This window comes from Salvelinus namaycush, chromosome 29 (genome assembly GCF_016432855.1).
Source record: "Salvelinus namaycush isolate Seneca chromosome 29, SaNama_1.0, whole genome shotgun sequence".
Lineage (NCBI taxonomy): Eukaryota > Metazoa > Chordata > Actinopteri > Salmoniformes > Salmonidae > Salvelinus > Salvelinus namaycush.
This window is the reverse complement of record NC_052335.1, coordinates 33,408,911-33,431,737: the sequence shown is the minus strand read 5'-3', so window position 1 is coordinate 33,431,737 and position 22,827 is coordinate 33,408,911. Positions and strand designations below refer to the sequence as shown.

The 22,827-nt window shown below is 41.5% G+C and overlaps 1 protein-coding gene across 2 annotated transcripts; it reads right to left on the bottom strand.

Moving 5' to 3' along the window:
• Positions 1 to 1,283: 1,283 nt before the first annotated feature.
• Positions 1,284 to 13,548, bottom strand: spint1b (serine peptidase inhibitor, Kunitz type 1 b). Of its 2 annotated transcripts, none has more exons than XM_038968674.1 (10): positions 12,644 to 13,548; positions 11,784 to 11,941; positions 11,192 to 11,333; positions 5,584 to 5,754; positions 5,407 to 5,442; positions 5,105 to 5,236; positions 4,250 to 4,300; positions 3,806 to 3,976; positions 3,083 to 3,142; positions 1,284 to 2,287 (listed from the first exon to the last, which is right to left on the bottom strand). In XM_038968674.1, exons 1-10 carry the CDS (start codon positions 13,089 to 13,091, stop codon positions 2,103 to 2,105), a joined length of 1,554 nt encoding a protein of 517 aa, XP_038824602.1. In that variant the 5' UTR covers positions 13,092 to 13,548; the 3' UTR covers positions 1,284 to 2,102. The 2 variants fall into 2 exon arrangements, with proteins under 2 accessions (XP_038824602.1, XP_038824603.1); XM_038968675.1 differs by having other exon boundaries at positions 12,677 to 13,548.
• Between the last annotated feature and the right edge of the window lie 9,279 nt (positions 13,549 to 22,827).

The window sequence follows — 22,827 nt, the reverse complement described above, 5'->3', positions numbered from 1 at the left end:
ATTGATCTACAGTACAATCAGATTACCTTTGCCCCTTACTCTAACCTTAGAGTGAGTGCCTTTAAAAAGCAGCAAGAGCCTTCGAAAATTGCCTATGTGGCATCAATGTGAGACGGAGTCATTCTAGTGTCAAAATGTACTAGAAATTGTTAATAGGATAATGTTGGTCATAAAGTCACTCTCGTCTAAACGGAGTTTGGAACATCCATGTTTCACCACGGTAAATGAAGGCTGGGTTTTAATTTGAATATGTACATTTGCCCACTAACATGGGGTGAACAGCTGTGGTGATTCCTCTCTATTCAATAGGATAGACAGGTACACAGACCTGCCCAGCAGTCTGACTTTGTTTACCAAAGACATGTCGCACATTTTTTTACTTGAAAAATACTGCACCAAACACCTTAGTTAATATAAAATTGCGCAACTAAAACATCCTCGGCAATGTTTTGTAAATTACAGATTTATTGAGTTCTTATATTCATTCTGGGGATTTGGAGGAAGTGAAAAGGGCTAAATAGGCTACAGTGTCTGAAGTGGGACAAACAATAACCCAACAGGGAATCAGTCAAGAAACACACCAAGACTGAACAAGCTCAGATTGCATTACCAAGCAGGAAGTCTAACATCTACAGGTGACCCTATTCTGGAGGTAAACAAACTAAGGGCAGGTCCACGCAAGTCAGGACCTGTCAGGAATCTTCAAATTGCTTGGGGAAAGTATTCACTTGGAAGGAGAAAGCATACACAAGCTTAAGCCAAAAGCAATCATGAAGGCAAAATATAATTTGGGCTTGTTATGCATTTGATTATGAAATTTGGGGAGGATGCCAAACTGTGTTTGCATATTCAGAACAAGTAGGTGATTGTGTTACATACAAGTAAATTTAAATTCTATTTTGACAATTTTGAATTGCTTTCACTCTAATAAATCGGCACCCAGAACTAAATATGTCTCTAAGGAGAGATTACTTTCAGGATATATCCTCGGAGGATATTGACCAACCATGCTCTATATACCGTAATTATAAGACAGCATGTGACTGGACCAAGCAATGTAGCTACGTAGGCTACTCATATTCCACAGGCATGCAATTCCTAATTTCCAAATCAAACTCAAAGAATTTGACATACTAATGGATAGTGGTTTGGGTCTATTGATTTGGAGATGACAAATGATGCACAAGGCATATTGTGCATACATTGGTGAAATATCGCCATCTAGTGACTAAACTGAAACATGTAATGCCCTGTATATATTATATATTAACACCACAACGTTCTATTATGGAATTACGATTTTATTACAGTTAAAAAGAAAACACAAAACATAGAACATTAAAAACCAAAACATAGAACATTAAAAAACAGACACCTACCTTATAATCTAGGTCATGGTTGTTGCTTAAAGTAAGAAACGATTACAGTATGATAACAATTGAATACACAGACACGCTGGTGCATAAAGACAATAGTAACAGAATCATTTCAGTAAGTAAAAATGTACATAGATCACTTATTGGTACCTACATTTAAATCTGGTATTCCTTATGAATTTTCATGACAAAACAAACGCCTACTGCAAACCTCAACCCCAGCACCAATCACATTTTATAAATAAAATTAAAAAAGTTACAGAAAAAAATAAATCTTAAGAAAAACCTAGTACAGAATTCTTCCCCCCCTGAGAATGTGTTCCATACAAAACACAATTATAAAAGCCCACACAGTTATAGTATTTGGATTTGTGCCCATGTCTCATACTTTTCGTTCACTCAAGCTCCGCTGAATGGTTGTGACAGAGCATGCTAATGTATCAACTCCTTACTGCAAAATTCTGTGAAAGCAAAAACCGGTTGTCCAAGGAGGAGCCCAAGCAAGAGCCAAAGCTCTATTCAAATGAAATGTTGCTTAAATTCCTCACTTACTGACTGCCTCTGGAGTTTAGACCTGTGTGGGAGATTTGTGTATTTATTGGTCTGGTCCTACTCTGGTTAGGTCAGTGTGTGTATTTATTGGTCTGGTCCTGCTCTGGTTAGGTCAGTGTATACGCATGAACACAATAAAACGAGGTCCTGAAAGCCAGGCAGGTGCTAATTGGTTCAGACAGGCTTGGTGGTGGTGTTGTAAACCAGGGTGTCTCGTTCTTCGAAAGCAACATGGGGGACGTTGGTGGCCACGGGCTGGTGCTGCGAACGGTCCTTCCTATGCTTCAGGAAGCAGTAACCCAGGGCAGCCAGCACCGCCATGATGGCTACCGCTAACACTATAGCTATAGCGATGGAGCCTGGAGGAACAGAAGCATTCAAACTAAATGATGGTTTAGACCAGCGTTTAGTCGTCTAAACCAGTGGTTCTCACAGGATTTTGTTCCAGACCTGCAATAACACACCCGATTCAACTTTTCAAGCCAATAATTGAATGAGATGTATTGGTGCTAGGTGAGAAGAATCATGTGAGAACCACTGGTTTCGACAACTAAACAGATCAGGGGAAGATTCTGGGCTTTCCTCTTGAAAAGTGATGTAGCCCAAATGTCCCCACTGTATATGGAATACAATCTGGCTATGTACACTAGAGAATGCTGAGAAAGCACAACAAGGCAGACCAACTGACAAACTTTTTGCATGTTTTTCCACTAACAAGAGATGACAGTGGCGGAGATATACAGTGCTCGACATGGACTGAAAAAGGTTCCAGTACTGTTTATGTTTAGGTGTAGAAGCTCCACAATACCTTTGAGCCAATATTCTATAAGAGGAACCGGAGCTCAATCAGTAGAACATTTGAGGTGCTGGTACTCAGCTCCAGTGACCTCCCACCCAAGTCAAGCACTGTGTATAGACAGACGGGTTCTAACTCCCGGAGGAGGGAGGTATAGACAGACGGGTTCTAACTCCCGGAGGAGGGAGGTATAGACAGACGGGTTCTAACTCCCGGAGGAGGGAGGTATAGACAGACGGGTTCTAACTCCCGGAGGAGGGAGGTATAGACAGACGGGTTCTAACTCCCGGAGGAGGGAGGTATAGACAGACGGGTTCTAACTCCCGGAGGAGGGAGGTATAGACAGACAGGTTCTTACCGGACTCACTTTCCTCTTCCCCGTAGCGTTCAAACATTCCCCTTGCAAACACGTCATGTTCTATAGAGAAAAAGACACCCAGCCATTAAGAATAAATGGTCCATGTTGCTTGACCTCAAAGCCTTTGAAAACGTTTGCTTGACCACACAGAGACAGACCTGAAATAAATACAGTAGATCAAAATAGCACTACGTTGAACAATACAGCTGCAAAGTACTAACTGTTGCAGATAGAACTACCATAAATAGAACTGACATGATTCCTTCCTCTACATGGCGATCAGTTGAAAATAATATATTTTTGTCTTTTAACATCTGAACATTCCATAACATTTTGCTGAACGCAGCCCTAAACTGTAGCTCAGTTGTTCAAAGAGTGTCTCAAAGTAGGAGTGCTGATTTTATTTAACCTTTATTTAACTAGGCAAGTCAGTTAAGAAAATTATTATTTTCAATGACGGCCTAGTGGGTTAGTGGCCTAGTGGGCCTAGTGGGTTAACTGCCTTGTTCAGGGGCAGAACGACAGATTTTTTACCTTGTCAGCTCGGGGATTCGATCTTGCAACCTTTTGGTTACGAGACCAACGCTCTAACCCCTAGGCTACCTGCCGCCCAGGATCTAGGATCAGGTCCTCCTAATCTTAATCATTATGATCTAAAAGGCTAAACTGATCCTACTCCAGCACTCCTACTCGGAGACTGAATACAGGCCTAGAGTTCTGTACCAGTCACGCCCTTGCAGGTCTCTTTGCAGCTCTCCTCCACGTCAAAGTTGTTGTCGTTGCCGTCACAGCCACCGTATGTGAAGCGATGGCACTTCCTGTTGAGCGGGTCATAGTACCAGTGGGAGTGGCTGGCGCGGCACGGCCCCGTCCTGGGGGTCTCGGTGCAGCGTGCTGAGAGAGAGCAACAGACAGACAGAGATGTGATAAAGGTATTGTCCACTACAGGACTGTGTGGACTAGATACTTGGGTTGTGACTGTAGTAGGGGAACTAGGATTGGGCAGGTCATCTAGGGCTGGGACTATAGTAAGCACACTAGAGTTGTGACTGGTAAATAGGGTCGAGGTATGGGTGCTAGGGCTGTAGTAGGATAAATGGTATTGCTTTGGTAAGGGTTTATAAGGGGCTATAGTAAGCTTGGGTGTGAAAATCAAAATCAACTCACCCCTACTTTTGTCCACATCAATGTTCAGCAGACGAGTGAAGGTCTGGTTCACTGCCAAAACAAGCATCATATTATGTATGCTCATGTACAAACACAGCATGGGAACATTTGAAAGTTTGTTGTATTCATGAAGAGTACCTCAGCAATCTTTTAAGAGTCACTCTTTATGGATGGTCTAAAACTAAGATGTTTTTGATCATGTGTGAGGTAAAGTGACTTGAGACTTAGCAGACTTCCTTGTTTTCATTGCAGTTGATAAGTTTCAAGTTAATGTCACGTGCACAAGTACAGAGAAATGGCTTTCTTGCAAACTCTAAATCCAACAACACTGCAGTAAACAATATTAATGTAGCACTACAAATAACATAAGGTAGAACAAAAACACACAAGTAAGTAAGAAGCTATAGAGTATACAGGGTAAGTCAGCTCCAATACCATATTTACAATGTGCAGGGATATTGGACTGATATAGGTAGATATGTATAGATATTGGCATCAGGATATGATAAACAGAGTAGCAGCACCGTGCCTGCCTGCCTGCCTGCCTGCCTGCCTGTCTGCCTGTCTGTCTGCCTGTCTGTCTGTCTGTCTGTCTGTCTGTCTGTCTGTCTGTCTGTCTGTCTGTCTGTCTGCCTGTCTGTCTGTCTGCCTGTCTGTCTGCCTGTCTGTCTGTAGAGTCAGTATAAATGTGTGTGCATGTTGTGTGTGAGAGAGAGGTCAGTGTGCGTGAGTGTGTAGAGTCCTGTGAGTGTGCATAGACAGTGCAAGAAAATAATTAAAATACAAAAAGGTAAACTCAGTCCGTGTAGCCATTTAAGTAAAAACTGCTGTGTGTATGTTTGTGTGTGGACTCACGTTTGTCGCAGGATGCCTCGTCAGAGCCGTCGCTGCACTGAGCCACCGTGTCACACTCCAGGACTTCATCCAGACAGCAGCCGTTGTCACAAGTAAACTGACCGGAGTTACAGGGGGAGCCACAAACCTCCCCTAAACCACACACACACTTACTTAACGGAGATGTGGTGGATAGTATGTACGCATGCAAGTAAACACAGTTCATTCACCTTTTTATATGGTGAATAGTGTTTTCGTTGTGTATAGTGTTTATATTGTGAAGTGTTTATGCACCCATAAATGTGCATGTTAGCATTACTCACCTTCAGTAGGCACGCCAATACTTCTTCCTGACACAGCTGTAGGATGAAAACGAGAGACAATAGATTCAACTTGCAAGAGAGAATATGAAAAGACAGCTGGCAGGCATACAGTCAGTCGGCTACAGACAGTCGGCTACAGACAGTCGGCTACAGACAGTCGGCTCCATCTCATTGTACCTGACACGCCGTGGCAGGCGTCGGAGCACTCCTGCTGGGAGAGGTAGTTGTTGCGGTTCCCCTTGCAGCCCCCGAAGGTGAACTCCTCGCACTTCTCTGACGCACCGTTGTAGTGCCACCTAGGGAAGGCTCCTCGACAGTGACCCACCTTTTTGGGGACCAGACAGTGACCTGGCCAAGCAGACAGACAAGTCAGAGATGATTATGGAGGGTTAATATTGGTTTGATTAAATTTCTTCTTTTTTTTTTTTACAACTTTACATGAGATACATAGGTAAATGATCTATGCTTTACATAGCATGGCTGTAATGTGAATGTATTGCACCTGCAATTTATATAAGCTATTCGTGATAATGGATCCCTCAGTTTTACCATAATGCAAAACTGTCTAGGCCCTCCGTCAGTCGACAACAGCCAAGGTAAGTAGAAATTCACGCCAATGTGTATTTTGAGTGTACTATTCCTTTAACACACGTCAACAAAGTTGTTTTTATCCAAAGTCCAGCAACCTGAGCAGCTAAACAGTTTAACATTATACTGTAGCTCTACAGTACACAGTGTTGGTGCTTCCCTTTAAATCTACAACCATAAAATGCTTATTGCAACCAACAGGACACCAATGCCACCATTAGAGGAGGTCTGTGACCGTATCCTTACATTTACCCATGCACACCGTTTAGGCTCATGGTGGAATGTCAACAAGGGTGTGTTCAGGAGAGTCATCGTTAGAGAACGTTGAGATAGAAATGTATAGAACATATAGTGGGGGTCCAAAATGTTTGAGATCAGTATTTGAATAATTTATTTTATACAGGTCATTATTGCATCTTTAATCAAGGGTTTCAATCATTTCAGACCAGGTGTGCCAGCTGTGCCCCTCCAGGTGTGCCCCTCCAGGTGTGCCCCTCCCACTCAATAAAGACATACACCATTGTCTGGCCCTCATGAGTGGGAGGGATGTATTAGACAACAAAGGACTCAAGGGGAGTGTGACAACCAACAAGGCACTAGCTACAGGCCTGGGAAACTCCAGTCCTCGGGGAACTGATTGAAAAAAGATATATATATTTTTTAATGTATTTAGCTAGGCTTTTTACAATGACGGCCTAGGAACAGTAGGTTAACTGCCTTGTTCAGGGGTAGAACGACAGATGTTTACCTTGTCAGCTCGGGGATTCGATCTAACAACCTTTCGGTTACTGGCCCAACGCTCTAACCACTAGGCTACCTGCCGCAGGCCTGGGCAATTCCAGTCCTCGGGGGCCTGATTGGTGTCACACTTTTGCCCCAGCCCCAGCTAACACACCTGACTCCAATAATCAACTAATCATGATCTTCAGTTAAAAATACAATTAGTTTAAATCAGGTGTGTTTGCTAGGGATGGGGGTTAAAGTGTAACACCAATCAGGCCCCTGAGGACTGGAATTGCCCAGGCCTGTGACTAGCACGTGACAGAAGCCAGGCATAATAGCTTTACGAATTCCAAATCAGGCCCTAGTGGCCTAGCCCATATTCCTAGGCACTCTGGGGAAATATGAAGGAATCGGATAGGTTTAAAAGATAGTCATTGCTTTACCCTTCCTTTTGATAGGCTTGGTGGAATTTTCATATATATATATATCTTATACCCATTTAATCATTTCAGATTTATAGGTGGAAGGGAACTGTTCGGATTTCCAAAGGCGTTCAACAAAACTGACTTGAATAGGGGCTAACACTGAACATGAATTAATCCGGCATTTCCACTTGTTACCATATTGGACCGGTCACTCAGCACAGCTATGATGGAGTGATGTGAACGCAACAATGAATTAATCTATTCTATCCAACCTCATAATAGCAACCAACCAAGTGTTGGCCCAACCCATCACATGACATAGGTTGCACTCATTCGGCATCATACAGGAGAAAAAAAGGACTGAAAGAGGGACTACCTGGACTTGTCCAATAAGAAGCCTTAAATTTTCATAAGACTTTGCAAAACATTTCTGTGTGTGCCCTTACTGACTCAACCCAGATGACAATGTGTGGAAGAACAGTTTGTCAACATTTGAAAGAGGCTATGGACCCTCATCAAGTCAATGATTCAGCAGTGAGAGATAAAGAGGAGCTTCCTACCCAGTAAGCCTGCGGACAGTTACTGTCTACCTCAGATAAACCGCTAAGTGATAGCACACATACAAATGACTTTTAGCTGATACAGCAGGAGTACACAAATAAGGTGATAGGGGCCATAGATCTGAGGACAAAGCGATACACTTGGGATATTGCAGTGTGTGTATGTATATATAGTGGGTTACTATATTCAATAGAATTCCTTACATTTATGAGCTCGAGAGCTTAGGACTACAAGGTTCTATTGACAGTCTTGTTCCGTTCAATGTTCTCTAACTATAATAGTACTCTAAATACCACAATTCACGTTAAGTTCAAAAGAATACAAGACCAAAATTGCTGACACTAATAAAACCAATGAGGGTTCAGAACTTGAAAGATAATTATTTCAGAATCATCTTTTTGCAGATAGAAACGTAGTCCCAAGCTCTGGAGAAAGTCTTTCCACTACAGGGAATTGTTATTCAAAAGGGCCAGATAGGTTGTAGTAGTTGCTATGACTCTGCACAACGGTTTTGTATTTGTAACATTTATTTCACTGGAACCCATGCATGGCCATCTTGGCTCTTCCTGCAGTGGCATCTACTGTGTAGTTCTGCTATCTATTAGCACTGGTCTACTGTCTGTTGGCACTCTGTTTTGGGGGCTTCCCGCTTTTCCTTTGCTGTACTCAGTAAAGTTTCCAGCTTTTTTTCTACCAAGATACAAACATGACCTATTTGTAAACAATTTCCCCATTTCATGTTCCAAAACTCCCAGAAATCTCTCTCCCGGTCTGTGACATAACTTTTTCATTGGAATTAGCAACACAACATTCTGTGGAACATTCAAGGTGGGCTGGGCCAATAAACTTTTCCACTCCTATCGGTAGTAAAGTAGAGGGTTGTGTAAGGGCACCCTAGTCAACCTTTGTCTCTGTCTGTCTGTGCGTGTACCTGTCTGTGTGAATGCCATTCTGTCTGTCTGTCTGTGGTCTCACCTGGGAAACTGTCTGATATGACTCAACTGTGAATCACGCCAGACCTGTTCTCATCCTAGCTTAGCAGGGGAGTGGTCACACGGTTATCTCCTTGTGTTGGGTGTCAAGTACACATGTTTTTAAAGCTACGAGCTTCACTTAAAAATGGTCAAAAATAATCTATTTTATTCACAAACCATTGAGAGCACCTAATGATGTTGATTGCAATTGAAGTACTGTATCGAAGTTGTTTGGCTCAAGCGTGAATAAAATTTAAAAAATGTCTTTAACTAAAACCCAAGCCCATGTTAACCAGAAACAAAAAAAGGCCCTGCCTTCATGTAAACTTTTGCTTACACATGATCCACATTAAAATGGTGTGTGTGTGTGGCACCAATCCTAACCTCCTGCAGGGTAGAGGACTATACTTAGTAAACTGGTAATCAGGAAACCAAAGACCAGGTTTGTCTAGGAGTAGTTCAAAGGATGACATTAATTTATACTGAACAACAATATTAACACAACATGCAACAATTTTACTGAGTTACAGTTCATAAGAAAACCAGACAAATCAAATAAATGAATTATGCCCTAATCCATGGATTTCACATGACTGGGCAGGGACGCAGCCAATCAGAATGATTTTAACCCCCAAAAATGACTTTATTACAGACAGAAATACTCCTCAGTTTCATCAGCTGTCTGGTTTCAGACAACCCCACAGGTGAAGAAGCCAGATGTGGAGGTCATGGGCTGGCGTGGTTACACGTGGTCTGCGTCTAAGGCCAGTTGGACGTACTGCCAAATTCTCTAAAACAACGTTGGAGGCAGCTTATGGTTGAGAAATTAACATTAAATTATTTGGCAACAACTCTGGTAGACATTCCTGCAGTCAGCATGCCAATTGCATGCTCCCTCAAAACTTGAGACATCTGTGTCATTGTGTTGTGTGACAAATCTGCATATTTTAGAGTGTCCTTTTGTCCCCAGTACAAGGTGCACCTGTGTAATGATCATGCTGTTTAATCAGCTTCTTGATATGCCACACCTGTCAGGTGGATGGATTATCTTGGCAAAGGAGAAATGCTCTCTAACAGGAATATAAAGACATTTGTTTAATTATTTTTAGATAAATAAGCTTTTGGAAAATTTGGAAACTTTCTGGGATATTTTATTTCAGCTTATGAAACACTTTACATGTTGAGTTTATATTTTTGTTCATTAAAGATATCATTGGTGCATCAATCCACAAAGCTAGTGTGCTGGAATAGTGTTTCTCAACCTTTTTTGTACAGACCGGCAAGCTATATGGTCGTTCTTGTGGAATATATAATATATGCAATTTAGCAGACACCTTTTATCCAAAGCTACTTGCCGTCATGCGTGCATAGATTTTACAGGTGGTCCCAGGAATCAAACCCACTATCCTGGCGTTGCAAGCACCATGCTACATACCAACTGAGCTATAGTGTGTCAGTGACAGGCAAGCTATAGTCCATCCTCCTTGGGGGACCGCTTACATTTAAACTAGCTAAAACCATTACATTTTGGGGTCTACAGCTAGGATTCTATCTAAATTGGCAAAAGATTTTCATGTGAATATTTTAAAATAAAAACTTGCACTTTCCCTACCAGAGATGAGTTTCCATCCAATTGACTTGTGGCAAATAAAAGGCTGTGCATGATGACATAGCGCACATAAAAATGACTTTTGAAGTTAAATTCCCATGTACCTACTAAAAAATACAAGTTAAATGGGTTTCCATCACATTTTCAACTCTACTGATGGTTCTCATACAAAAAGGAAATTGTGTTATAAAGCGAGTGTTCCCACTCTGGTATTAGCAGGTGCGCTCCAGCCAACAGATTGCAGCTAGTGTGGGTATAGCCTACATGAGATTATTATGGACAAAACATTATTTTAAATTTGTCAAATGACAGCCAAGCATCGATCATCATGTCACCAGAATCAGAACCTCAATATTTATTAGAAGGGACCATCAAGCTCATCACCTTGCACTTTCACACCCCTGTGAAGTTCATAACTTATTTCATCTGTAGCCTAATTTATTTATTTAACTAGGCAAATCAGTTAAGAACAAACTCTTATTTACAATGACGGCCTACCCCGGACTGCAGTGACACCTATTGCACTGCGATGCAGTGTCTTAGACCGCTGCGCCACTCGGGAGCCTAATAAACTGCATGCTTTCCCGAGTCGTAGTGGGAGGACCGGACCACACAACATATCGTGTGACTACAAGTTTACTTCCATATGATGCTTATTATATCAATATTTGCGCATAGAAGTATTTCCGACATTTCTCACAAAATACATTTTAACGACGCACCTTGTCTAATGTTTTGTTTTGTCGACATTTGGAAAGTTTACCGACAAATATTCTGTTTCCATCAGGCCTGTTTTTTATCCGACATAAAAATGGTTGGCTGGAAACCTAGTTATCGACAGCTTTGAAACACATACACAAAGTGTTTAACATGGACATTACACATGACCACAATTCAGTACTCACCCTCAGACTGTTCTGGAGTGAGGACGAGGACGGAGATCTGATCCATGGCTGACTGGTTGCTGGAGTCGGTGACCTTTAGCTGGAAGATGTACATCCCAGGTTTCAGGTTGCTCAGCATCACCTGATCCTTCAGGTCCGTTTTCTGGAAGAAAAAGGATAAGAGAAAAATACAACTGTGCCCGCACCTGACTTTCACATTTCTATCTATCTATCCATCCATCCATCCATCCATCCATCCATCCATCCATCCATATATATATATATATGAAAACAAGCATTTAAGCTGGACCAATGCTTGATCAGTGTGTTTATTCAGATTATTAAACTCAAAAGACTTTGAAGGCAAATGTGCACATTAATTCTGTATTTTTACCATGCAGCAAGACCACACCATTAAAACCTGAAGCACTGTTCTGAACAACACATAGGCTAATGAAGAAAAGGAGGGTATGATGATGATGAGTATGTGTTGAGCGTGTCATGTATAGTACTCATTTTTTTATCCAGCAATACTACGTTCCCAAGACTATTTCCCCTCTGGGACAATAAAGTGTAACATTATTATGAGGGTGATGACGGTTGATGCCCTCACCGTAATTTCCACCGTGTTGTCCCCCTTCACAAGGCTCCACTTGTAGTTAGTTATCACTTTGTCATCCCAGCTCTCAATGCCATTCAATGTCACCGTGTCGTTGGGTTGGACCACAATGTCCCGGCCCGCTTTGGCAGTGGGGAACTTATCCTCATCATCTGAGAGCAGCCATACCAATCAGCAAAATAATTACCATCAAAACAATCGTAATAATACTAAGTCTATTTGCACTGAGATTCTTAATTTTTTCCTGTCCCAGCACCAAACACACACTAAAGAAATCACAGTAGGACACAAGCAGGAGATGGGGTGGATAACATTGGGGTTAGTATTAGTAATTATCAGTAAGAATGGGCTTTGATGGGCTGGTTTCTAGATTTAGCCTATAGTACTGGACGAAAAATATCTTTAAAAATGGGCAATCTGCAATAGATATATCTATTTTTGGACATAAATTAATAATATGAATTGACTCTTGAAGAACACAACTTAAAAATACCTCATGAGCTTAGGTCAACTGTTGTAACCGATCAGAACCCAAAATATAAGCATGTTTTACTACAATGTTTGTATACAAAGTAAATGCAAACCAACCCTGTATAGCCTCAAAACATGATACAAACTATAAACGTTGATATCATGGCTGGTCACCTTGCATCCATAGCTCTGTCTATGAATTTGAGAGTGGCTCCATTTCTCCTGCTTGTTAGTGGAACAGAGGCGGGGACTATACTCTATTGTTTCAACTCCTGATTGCCGATTTAAATCGACATTAAACATGCTTGGCCCAGGACTATGCTTATTAATGTGTATCTGGGAAACTGGTCCGTAGGCCTACAAGACTATAAATCAATGACTACCTGTAACTGGAGTGAGTCGAGTCTTGATCTTACCACGGGTGCTTTCAGGTCCTCCCAGGTAATCTTCATAGACTGAGTCCAAAATGTAATTTGTGAATCCCACTTTGTTCACAAACCTGCAGACATACTCTCTCTTGTACAGGCAGTTAAACAGAAAACATGTTTTAACCGAGCCTTTCTCTGCACCATTCTCAATCAGAGCCAAGTTGCAATTAGGGTCTTGGCAACAATGGTCAACACAGTCTTCAGCTTGGGTTACAGTTGGGGACGAGATGAAACTGGCTCCTACTTTGACAGAGTCTTCAGTGTCTAGCACAAAGTTTTCATTGCCCACATTGAAATTCCCGGCGCAGTCTTCTCCATTTGTAACCTGTGCGTTGTCTTGGCAGACTATTGACAGGAGCAACAGCGCGGATCCTAATAATGACCAAATACACAGAGCCGTCATTATTGCCGTTACTTGAAAGACGTAGCCTACCGAACAATAGCCTACGACACAACGAAGGTAAATACAGTCAAGTGTTGTTTTATGTTTCCTCTCGGTTTCCGTGTGAATTACTCCTATAAACAATATTTGGACAAAGGTTCAACGCCCATTCCGTCTCCAAAATGTCTTATTTAATTTCAAACAAACCGATATTCCACGAATTTCCCCAACACAGAACGTGCGACATGAAATTAGTTCAAAAGTCGACCGACAACACGGGTTATAGCAATACGTATGTATTTTGCTTAAAAACAAACAAGATAGGCTATAATCTTATTTCTGCGCTCCTTGTTTAAAATCCAAGTAAACAGCGTGCCTCACGCGATTAAATCACTCAGCTATGTTGGGTGTTTTCATTCGCAAGAAATGCCAACAATTTAACTTAAACAAAATGCTCAGGTGTGTCCATAGAGATAGATAGAGGACTCATCTATATCTGTGCTATTGTATCGTCGGTGAACGCATGAGCAGCGCCATTGAGGCTACAACCCATAGGAATCCCCACCCAGTTGACTAGGTTACTTTGACTACTTTAAAATGGCGTAAGCATGGTGGAATCCCTCAGTGGTAATGTCCATGATGACTACTCTATCTATCTCTATGGGTGTGTCATACCTGTGAAATCCAGGAAGTGAAATGTTGTACTGACGTTGATGTGGGCGGTAGAGTTTCGGTGGACTGTTGCTTCTGTCACATCAGGCTGGGTGCCCTTTGTAGTTCATGACTTCAACATCCCTCCTCTATTGTCAATATATAATGTGTCATTTTTCAATAAACCATTTGTCATTTTCTTGTCAATAAATAATGTGTCATGTGTATTTATTTCGTCCACAATTATTTCCTACAAAACTTGGAATAACACTTAGAGATGAAATGATTTTTACTTCATTAATAGACCCCAGCCTCTACTCCTTTCACATCCCTTATTCCAATAAATATTCACATGAAAATGTATATCATCTAGCATACATTCTTAGAAAAAAAATGGCATGTTTGGTTCCAGGTAGAACCCTTTTGGGTTCCATGTAGAATAGTCATTTTCACAGAGGGTTCTACATGGAACCCAAAAGGGTTCTCCTGTGGGGACAGCTGAAGAACCCTTTTGGACCCCTTTTTTCTAAGATGGTATTTCATTTTTGTATTCTTTATCTAACCTTTATTTAACTAGGCATGACGACACAGCCTGTATGAAAACTCTTGTTCATTGTTACCTTTTCTTATGAAAGTGGTTAATGGTTTAAGATGCCTTAGAATGATTGACATCCTAAAACAGTTGGTCTTTGATTCCACAGGCAGACATGTCTAGTAACACTGCACATTGTATTGTCAAGAGACAAAGAGACATTGTGTGGTCTTTTTTTCATCTTCTTTTGTATGCATGACACTGAGTGTACAAAACATTAAGGACACCTGATCTTTCCATGATGTAGACTGACCAGGTGAATCCAGGTGAACGCTATGATATCTTATTGATGTCACATCAGTCAGTGTAGATGAGGTATTCCCAAACTGGGGTACGCGCAATGCCGTCGGGGGTACGCCAAATAAAAACGTGATTCACATTTTAATAGATTTTTGTTTTTCACATTTTCAAACGGTCCATTTATATTTTCAAACGGAGCTGTACATTTGGGTGAGTTTTTTTTCCTCACCTGAGTAGCCTTGTTTCACTGCCAAAAATAGCAAATTAACAACACAATGTCAAATAGAGGTAGCCTAGTCAAATAATTAACATCCAATCACATTAACCGTTACTCTCTCGGGGGAATTCCACTAACGGTCCGTTTGTAGCCAAACCTAGCTGCTGCTCATGTTGGTATCTGTGCTGATGGCGAAAAAGCCATGACAGGGAGACATAGTAGAGTGGTAACGCCCGTGCAAGCAGTTGCTCCCGACGCCACTTGGGTACACTGCAGCATCCACCGAGAGGCTCTTGCTGCCAAGGGAATGCCTGACAGCTTGAAAGACGTTTTGGACACTACAGTGAAAATGGTTAACTTTGTTAAAGCAAGGCCCCTGAACTCTTGTGTATTTTCTGCCAATGATATAGGCAGCGAGAGTTATTCACAATCTTCGATGAACAAATAAGGTTTTATATGTAAGATGGTTAAATAAAGAGCAAAATGATTGATTATTATATTATTTATGGCAGACCAGGGGGTTTGGTCAAGACGTTAACACAGATCAGACACGGACAGAGTAGGATTGGCTCGGTTTCAAGGGTGTTTATTTAAATAATAAATCAAAAGAAAAGGATAGGTCTCCCCCATGACACCGTCTTCTGGGCTCCGGGTCTTGTTGTATCCTGTCCGGCACAAAAACTGAACTCCCTCCTTTTCGCTCGGGCACCGTCTCCAATTATAACGAAGTCACTTTTCTTCCCCCACTCTCTCCCTTGTGCGCTGCCCTTCTGGCAGCTTTATGGGACTCGTACAGCTGGTGAGCAATCAGCCCTTGATTGCTCACCAACCACAATCAGCCCCAATTAGTCCTGGCCGGAGAGCACGTCAAGACCTGGCACATCCAGCACAGGGAGCCATCGCCTCGTGATGTAGACTCCGTCTGCCACCAGGCCTCGACGAGTCTCCCCCTGGTGGCTGACCTGCTGTACGCCACATATTATTTGTCCCCTGGTCCTATAAGAGCTCTTTGTCACTTCCTACGAGCCGGGTTGTGACAGAAACTCACACTCATTCTTTCTTATGTTTAATAAATGTATTGTATATTGTGTGTGTGGCGGGCTTACAATGATGGCAACAACAACAAAAAACATTTGAGAGTGCGCTGACCCTGGTGCTAGCTGGAGGTTGAATGTTTGAAGGGTTACGGGACTATACAAAGTTTGGGAACCACTGGTGTAGATGAAGGGGAGGAGACAGGTTAAAGACGGATTTTTAAGCCTTGAAATAATTGAGACATGGATTGTGTATGTGTGCCATTCAGAAGGTGAATGGGCAAGACAAAATATTTAATTGCTTTTGAACAGGGTATGGTAGTAGGTGCCAGGCGCACTGGTTTGAGTATGTCAACAACTGCACCGCTGCTAGGTTTTTCACACTCAACAGTTTCCCCTGTGTATTAACAATGGTCCACCACCGAAACGACATCCAGCCAACTTGACACAAGTGTGGGAAGCACTGTAGTCAACATGGGCCAGAATTTAGGCTGTTCTGGGGGCAAAAGGAGGCGCATTGCAATATTAGGAAGGTGTTCCTAATGCTTTGTACACTCAGTGTATTTTGTGTTCTTTCACTTCTCGTTTGAATTTGTCAATTTAATGTTGGAATTTCAAATGATCAGGAAAATAATGACCATTGAAACTTTTGGATGGATTCCAACAATTACAGTAAGGAACTAGGAATGGTTGAGCCGAGTGTATGAAAGTACTGTGTTTGGCACACAAACCAAATTAACTGAAGAGACATTCATTATTCTACTGTACATTAGAGAGTAATGAAATGTATGAAAATAAGTCTTACCGTACTAGCTTCCTTGGACTGGTTTACACAGAAATTATCATATCTCTCAAGAAAGCTCAAGCATTTTCTGGTGATTTCCACAGACAGACACTAATGTCATAGGCTAAGGTACATCGAAGAAGTCAGACTCGTTTGACAAGTTAGTGAAATAAAAGTGCATATCATATTATCTTCAAGGCCTAAACCAGCACTGTTGAGGGACATTAATGTTCAAAAACCAAAGTTCCATTGTGTCACATTAAATAATAAAGGCTGAGTTTGATGTAAACCTATAGATTGATTTAGAATTGTGTGTAGTATTTTGATTGCTGGAAACAGTGGCTGCATTTGCACACTTTGGATGAAAACAGTTGATGATATCGCCATGAGGCCACATGTGGTCGGGAGAGTTACTGTTGTGCCAGACTCCGGCACATGTGAGTTTGGGTTTGTGAATGTGTCGATTTGTATGGTTACGTTTACGCAGGCAGCTAAATTCTGATCTTTCGCTTATTGGTCTTTTGAAAAAGAGCTGATGTGAAAAGATCTGATGGGATTGGTCAAAAGACCAATTAGTGGAACAAATATCAGAATTGGGCTGCCTGTGTAAACGCAGTGTGAGGTGTAGCACATGTGGATGTGTCCCCAGTTGCACCACTGACTAGCTAGCTTTTTGCGTGGCGCGACTGGTAAGACGCTTCGGGAGGGTGGTCACGTGTCCTAGCAAGGCAGAGGTCCTGGGTGTGAGTCGAAATCAGGAGGAAGGGGTACTCGCTAAGCAAGCAGCGATGTGCTTAGCGATGTGGCAGCCAGCTGCTCCAACCTCTGCTGATATTTTCGTTGGACATTGGATCCGATGGACAATAAAGGAATCTTAATTTTAAATGGATGTGTGTGTGTGTGGGGGGGGGTTATTGCTTTTCTAGGGCCCGGGCTTTTGGTCCGGAAATGGAGCCATTGTGCTTTTACCAGTATTTCTAGCAATATTTTGTATTGATGCTGTAACGGCTTTCCTCTTCCTCTTCATCCGAAGAGGAGGAGCATGGATTGAACCAAGACGCAGCGTTGTGATAAGACATGATATTTAATAAACAAAACAGGAAACACGACGAACACTTGAATAATTACAAAACAATAAACGACGTAGACAGACCTGGACGACGAACTTACATGAAACACGAAGAACGCACGAACAGGAAAAATGACTACATAAAACGAACGAACAAACAAAACCGAAACAGTCCCGTGTGGCGTAACATACACAGACACTGACACAGGAGACAACCACCCACAACAATCAATGTGAAAACACCTACCTTAATATGGCTCTCAATCAGAGGAAATGAAAACCACCTGCCTCTAATTGAGAACCATATCAGGTCACCCTTTACCAACATAGAAACACATAACATAGACTGCCCACCCAAACTCACATCCTGACCAACTAACACATACAAAACTAACAGAAAACAGGTCAGGAACGTGACAGATGCTGGTAGAAAATCCCAGGAAATGTTCTGTAAATGATACAAGCCGTCTCCAATCAATCTATAAATGTCTGGTTGTGCAGGTGGGTTTGGCAGGAGTATCGCCCGAGAAGGGAGGCGTAGCACAAGCATTTCGCTACACTTGCATTAGCATCTGCTAACCATGTGTATGTGGCCAATAAAATTTGATTTCATTTGATTTAGCTCTGCAAGTCTTGGTTGCACAAAACCTATTATATGGGAGGGAATACTATTATTTTGTAGATCAGTGACTCTACACCTCACTTTGCTCAAGCTGATCTTCTCCAATGGACTCTGAAGTTGTAGATAAAACGGGTCAATTAGGGGCAGTTAAAAAAGCTCTATGCAGAAATCGCTCTGCCATTTCCTGGTTGCTAAAATTCTAATAGTTCTCCTAATTTCAGTTAGTGACAAAACAAGCAAGTATGGAGTATAGAATCGTTTTACCATCTAAACCGCTGTGAAATATAATTTCCATAACCAACAATATATATGTTTCATGTTTGAAGTTGGTGTACAACATTTTAAGTAAAAGATGCAGAAACTAAACTTGAGAACGGGAAGCATAAGAATAGCGCACATAGAACAGATCTACCGCGTCTTAGACTTGCGTTCAATGAGAATGACAAATCTATAACACACATTTCTATGTGAATTTGGTCAGGTCTCCCAAAAAGTTACATACTGCAGCTTTAAAGGGAGAGTCAATGAAACCAACCATGGAGGAATACAGAAAATATATATTAGGAATTAGGAATGAATTTGAAGTCAATTCACATGGTTCAGAACATATTTAGGACTAATTGGATAATTGCTTTACGATTAGCTCACACAGAGTGTGAGAAGGTGCTTTTTTGGCCTCTTGATGATGATGATCAAATTGCGGGGTAGAAAACAACTGGACCGAAAGAAGGAACCTACTATTGCATAGGGTCTCTTCGCCAGCCAGTCCGGAATCAGTGGAGGCCGGTGGGAGGAGCTATAGGAGGACAGACTCGTTGTAATGGCTGGAATGGAATTAATGGAACGGAGTCATACATGTAGTTTCCATATATTTAATGTGTTTGATACCTTTCCATTTATTCCATTCCAGCCATTACAATGAGCCTGTCCTCCTATAGCTCCTCCCACCAGCCTCCACTGTCCTGAATGGCTCTGGAATGGGGTCGAGGCTGTTGGCTTATTGTATCGCCTAAATTTAATCTCCCAGGACCCTCAGAAGCTGGCCACTCGTTCATTCATGCATGTGTGAGTAAATGAGCATGTTCACCAGGAAAGGCGAGCCGTTCACAAGTTGAATTATTGATTGTGTTTAACAGACAACACATCACAGGCAAGACTATGCGCTGATACTCTGGCTGCCAAAAATGTTGTTTTGAAAAGTGCTGTCCTTTCAGAACATGGAGCCTGGAAACTACAATTCCTCACAATGCCTCATTCTTCTATTACTGGCCAAGCACTGTCCACCACCATGTTTTCCTTTATCTTGACTCTTATTGACTTTCCCAGATATTTCTGGAGAAACAAACACTATCACACACTGACGATGGCCTAATAGCCAAATTGTTAATTTTTGTTGCTCTTGTTGCATGACAGAACATTGAAAATCTTTCCATAGGTCAGAAACAGAATTTGGTTTCATGACTTTCAGCTTAATGTAGTTAGTGTCCCACTCCCCAGCCCTGGATTCCACCCCAGCGCTCTTCTCACCCCTTTAATAAAAATATACTGTATACTGAACGAAAATATAAAAGCAACATGCAACAATTTCAATGTTTTTTCTGAGTTACAGTTCATATAAGGAAATCAGTCAATTGAAATAAATGCATTAGTCCCTAACCTATGGATTACACATGACTGGGCAGGGGCACAGCCATGGATGGAACTGGGAGGTCATAGGCCCACCCACTTAGGAGCCTGGCCCAGCCAATCAGAATGAGTTTTTCCCCACAAATAGGCTTCATTAGACAGAAATACTCCTCAGTTTCATCAGCTGTCCAGGTGGCTAATCTCAGACGATCCCACAGGTGAAGAAGCCGGATGTGGAGGTCCTAGACTGGCGTGGTTGCACGTGGTCTGCAGCTGTGAGGCCGGTTGGACGTACTGCCAAAATCTCTAAAACAATGTTGGTGGCGGCTTATGGTAGAGAAATTAACATTCAATTCCCCAGCACAAGGTGCACCTGTGTAATGACCGTGCTGTTTAATCAGATTCCTGATATGCCACACCTGTCAGGTGGATGGATTATCTTGGCAAAGGAGAAATGCTCACTAACAGGGAGGTAAACAAATTTGTGCACAACATTTTAGAGAAATAAGCTTTTTGTGCTTATGGAACATTTCCGGGATATTTTATTTCAGCTCATGAAACATGGGACCAACACTTTACATGTTGCGTTTATATTTTTGTTCAGTATATACACTTTATTTTTCTTTAGTTCATTGCATCTAGGCTATGTGGAAATTTGACTGTTTTCCACAAACAACATTCAAAAAGGTTATTTGTGTCACGTTGTATAAATGATTGGAAACAGGCGCAAATACACGTAACAGGGGTTTTTAATAGTCCATCCAAAAAGACAACATGCCATGAAAGGCACAGGGACGAAGCCCAAAACAAACATGTACACTAAAACACAGGGATGAAACCCAAACAAAAGAGCGAGGTTAAACCTCTAATAAAGACACGGGATGAGACCCGAAACAATAATGCACGGGACCCGTAATAAACACTTCACGGGACGAGACCCGTAATAACAAAACACAGGACGAGACCCATGATAACAAATGCACAATATGCGCAGCACGAAAGCCGAAACAACAAAGCACAGGCATTCACAAGACCAACGGACATGGGGACAATAACTGACCAAGACAATGGTGAACAAAGGGCACAATTATACAATTACTAATCAGGGGAATTGGAATCAGTTGTGCGTAATGACAGTTCAGTGACGCCTAGAGGCCGGTGACATAGACCTCCGGTACTGGTGCACGGAATGAGCAGCAGTACTGGGGATCTGTGACAATTTGCCACCCCTGTATCCAACTGCAATCCATCTTTCACTGAAGTGTAACTCCCTATTACTCCTCCATGGTTAGATAAGAGCCGATGAAATGCATCTGACAAAGATAGATAGTCATGTACAGTAACTACAGTAAGGAGAAAGATATAGTATGGTAAGGAGAAAAATACACGAAGAAGAAAGATATTATACTCTTATCCAGTTAGGGAAACAGTCTATATAGACTATATCATTTTGTGACCGTTTTGCAAAGGTATGCTCTTTACTGTAATATGATACAATATATAAAACGGTATATACTGTATGTTATATTATAAAACTTAACACAAAAAAACAAGCTCATTTGTATCAGTTGGTGGTTGTTGAGGTAGTCGTTGGCTAACTTGTCTCTACCTGTAATCCCTGGACCTTTGTTGTCTGTCAACTGCTGTACGGTGTCAAATTATGAGCCGGACGATAAACCCTATTGTCTTACGTTATGCTATACGTATGCACGGGGATCACCTTACATCTGTGACAAAGGTCTCAAACAAAGACAAAGAAAGCAAGCATGAGTAATGTTATTGGCTGTTTGCTGCAGGTGTAGGTTCATGTAAGAAAATGGGACACTTAACGCTGTGTGCCAAATGGCACCTATTACCTACTAATGTAGTGCACAATATAGGGAATAGGGTGCCATGTGGGATGCACACTGGTACTACGTAACACCAGATGGTTGTGGAGAAGGGTAGATGCCCACAAAGAAAATAGGGAAACAGTAGTCGGGTCTGGACTATCATTAAATGGGAAGACTGTATATTATCAAATAAAATATCTTAGTTTAATTATTATATGATTAAACTAATCATGTAAACATGAATTAACTAGGAAGTCAGGGCACCACGGGAAAATGTTTAGAGTTAGAATTATAATTTCTTTAATATAACTCTTCAGATATTTTAATATCTGATCAAACCAGTCGCTTATTAATGAATTATTATTATTACCTCATCAGTTCTCATTACTGAACGCCGCAAACCCTTGGATATCTGCACAAACCATAGTTTCTATAATGAATCAGCAATATACAAATTGGCTTAATTATTTATTTACTAACTAACTAAATAATCACACAGAATTACATAACAAACTAACAGTAGATATTTCCGTTACTGCATGATACAAAGAAAAAGTCCCTAGCCGATATGATGGTTTGGTAGACAAAGGAAAGGGTTGGGGACTGAGAAAGAGCGGGAAAGACAAAATGGATTCACTACACACAGTGGATAATTATAATTACTGCTATCGTAAACCTTTGTACATGAACGGCCGCTCATTTGAGAATAATTGCAATGTGTATATTTACGCCGTATGTCGTTGTTGTCTTCTCTGTTGGAATCCAGTTCCTGGTTAACTTTCCCAGAAGTCACAATGTCTTTCATAAGGGGTTAGTATGTATACTTCAGAGTACCATTCGGAAATGTTCTCATAGATAGATGCTTCAGCGGTTGTCAGTATTCTCGTTCTAGACTTACGTAATTTCTAGCTGCAGACTAGTAATTTTACGTCTAGGATTTGCTCTTATTCTGTAGTGATCGATAGTCTCAGAGTTGAGCCATTTCCAGCCCTGTAGCCAAAGCTACAGCTGTATGGTCTAACGGTCTATAGAATTGTAGCCATTCCAACGTGGGGACTCTGTCCCGGCGTTCTCTGACTTAATGTATATT